At 43.2% G+C, this 2,456-nt stretch overlaps 1 protein-coding gene across 1 annotated transcript; it reads right to left on the reverse strand.

Moving 5' to 3' along the window:
• Positions 1 to 2,108: 2,108 nt before the first annotated feature.
• On the reverse strand, positions 2,109 to 2,456 carry LOC128119397 (40S ribosomal protein S26-like). Its single transcript, XM_052752796.1, has one exon. It carries the CDS (start codon positions 2,454 to 2,456, stop codon positions 2,109 to 2,111), a length of 348 nt encoding a protein of 115 aa, XP_052608756.1.

Below are 2,456 nucleotides of genomic sequence, written 5' to 3' on the forward strand. Positions count from 1 at the left end.
CAAAATCCATGCTGACCTCAGGCTCCTTCAGTCCCTAGTCACAAGTACCCATTATACATTTCAAAGCCCCACACTAGCATCCTGGCCCTTCTCACCTCAGATGCCCCTGTCCCTCTATCTTCTCTGCTCCCCTAGCCCAGGCCATGCCCAGACTGCTTCTCTCTGCTCTGGACTCTTCCAGAAGCCTCTGGATGTTTTGTCTTTCTTATAATAAAAACCTTCCCTTAATCATGGAACGGCCATCTCAGTGTTTTTTTTTTTTTGTTTTTTGTTTTCTGTTCTCTCGAGTACAGGACCCACAAGGTGGAAGAAGAGAACTAACTGGTCATAATTACAGTTTTTCTTAGTTATAATAGAAAGTAAATTAGATACAAAACTTTAGACAAGATAATTAAGTATTTTCTGTAATTTTTCCAAATGCAAATGGATTGGATATTGTTACTGTAATTCTTATTTAATAACTGGTTTTGTTGTATATAGTTTTACTATATTAAGGTTTAAACCTTCCTTTTTAACTAGACAAAAAGGGGGAAATTCTGTGGAACAATCCTTTTCTACACTATGAATATGTATTACTCTCATTGGTTAATAAAAAGTTGACAGGATGGTAGCCGGGCAGGAAGTTAGGCAGGAAAGCCAAACTGAGAATGATGGGAAGAAGGAGGGCAGGGTCAGGAAAATCACCAGTCAGATGCAGAGGGAGCAGGAGATGAACATGCCATGCTAATAAAGATACCACCACATAGCAGAGGGTAAATAAGGGATATGTGTTAACTTAAAATGTGAGAGTTAGTTAGTAATAAGCCTGAGCTATTGGCTGAGCATTTATAATGCATATTCAGCCTCTGAGTTGTTAATTTGGACCAGGCAGTTGGGACAGGAAATATCTGTTTACAGCCAGCCTGGTCTACAGAGCAAGTTCCAGGACAGCCAGGGCTAAGCAGAGAAACCCTGTCTCAAAAAAAACAGAAACCAACCAAATAAAACACTTCATTTTCGTTTTCAATATGGAGGAAAACTACTTTTACTAATAACACTTGTTATATATTATATATCATGAGTTATTACTTCTAAACATGTTAATAGTAAGTCTTTTAGGGCAACTTGGATAAGGATAAAAAAAATCAAATATGAAAAAAGAATTAAGATTCATTTTTTCATTTATACTACTGCTACCCTTTAACATCTTTATTGCTGTTTTATTACTATTTACTTATTTACGCTTTTCTAGAGGATCTAGGCAGCTCACATGCATCTGCAATTCCAGTTCCAGGGGTTCCACTCCCCCTATTCTGGCAAGGTGTGCAAACATGCATGCAGGCAAAACACATATAATGCATACAATAAGTAATAATTGCTAAGGTTTATGCAGCAGAGTACTTTGGCAGATCTGAGCCGAGGAGTGCCACAGAGATCACGCCACGCAACAGATATCATACAAGAGATTTATTGGGGGCAGGGACTGAAAGGCCATCTCAGAGCAGGGAGGAGAGAGAGGGAGACAGAGAGACAGACAGCAAGAGACAGGGAGACACACACACACAGAGAGACACACAGACACAGACACACAGAGAGATGGGGGGGTGGTCTGTGACAGCGGGGACCTTTTAAAGTGTTGCATTTGGTGGCTAATGATCACAAGGCTGCTGGTCCTGAGTGGCTGGAGGCAGGCTGGGAGAACACCTGGTTTCTAACATTCCTCCTTTTGTTTATTATAAAAGGTGAGGAAATAGGAAGGTGCACCATGCTCTTTAGACTGCTCCATTGTCTAGGGGTGTCGACATTTTGGGGGACTCAAGAAAGCTGAGGTGTTGGCCAAGTCCTAGAAGAGCAGGCTATTTTCCCCGCTGTCTGGGATCTGCAGGATCATCTTGGGCTAGGGAAGTACAGGCAGTGTCCATGAGGCTGGACTACCTGGGGCTAGCCACTGTGAAGCCATCTGGGATGCAGATTTTGAGGGAACACCTGTAGATTGGCAGGTTGCTAGAATAGATATATACTAGGGACAGAGGGTAAAGTTAAGGAGTTTAGGGGATTTTTTTTTTTAAAGTATAAGTCCCATTTTATCTTTCCAAGGTGTTTTTTCTTGTCTTTATGAAACCATCTCTTTACATGGGCTTTGGTGGAGGTCGCGGTGCGGCACCAGCAGGTCTAAATCGTGGTGGGGGTGTTCGGTCCTTGCGGGCTTCACGAGATCGATTCCTGACTACCTTGCTATGAATAGCACAGCTCACGCAGCAATGCAGCTTCACAGAGAGTTTGGGAAGCACATAGGCGTCGAAGACACTTGCTTTGGATGTGTCCCCGACAGCAGCGGCCTCTACAGTGTTCCGAATGACGAACTTCTTAATGGCTTTGTCTTTGGGCACGCACCGGGTGCAGTTTGAGCAGCCAATTGGCTGCACACGGCCGCGGCACTTTTCGGCCCGACCGTTGTTTCTTCTTCTTTTGGTCAT

This window comes from Peromyscus californicus, unplaced genomic scaffold, assembly GCF_007827085.1.
Source record: "Peromyscus californicus insignis strain IS unplaced genomic scaffold, ASM782708v3 Scaffold_23__1_contigs__length_62951481, whole genome shotgun sequence".
Taxonomy (NCBI): Eukaryota; Metazoa; Chordata; class Mammalia; order Rodentia; family Cricetidae; genus Peromyscus; species Peromyscus californicus.

What these genes read in the sequence shown, in the direction of transcription:
- LOC128119397 (XM_052752796.1), bottom strand. Translation starts at nt 2,456, where the DNA reads ATGACCAAAAGAAGAAGAAACAACGGTCGGGCCGAAAAGTGCCGCGGC.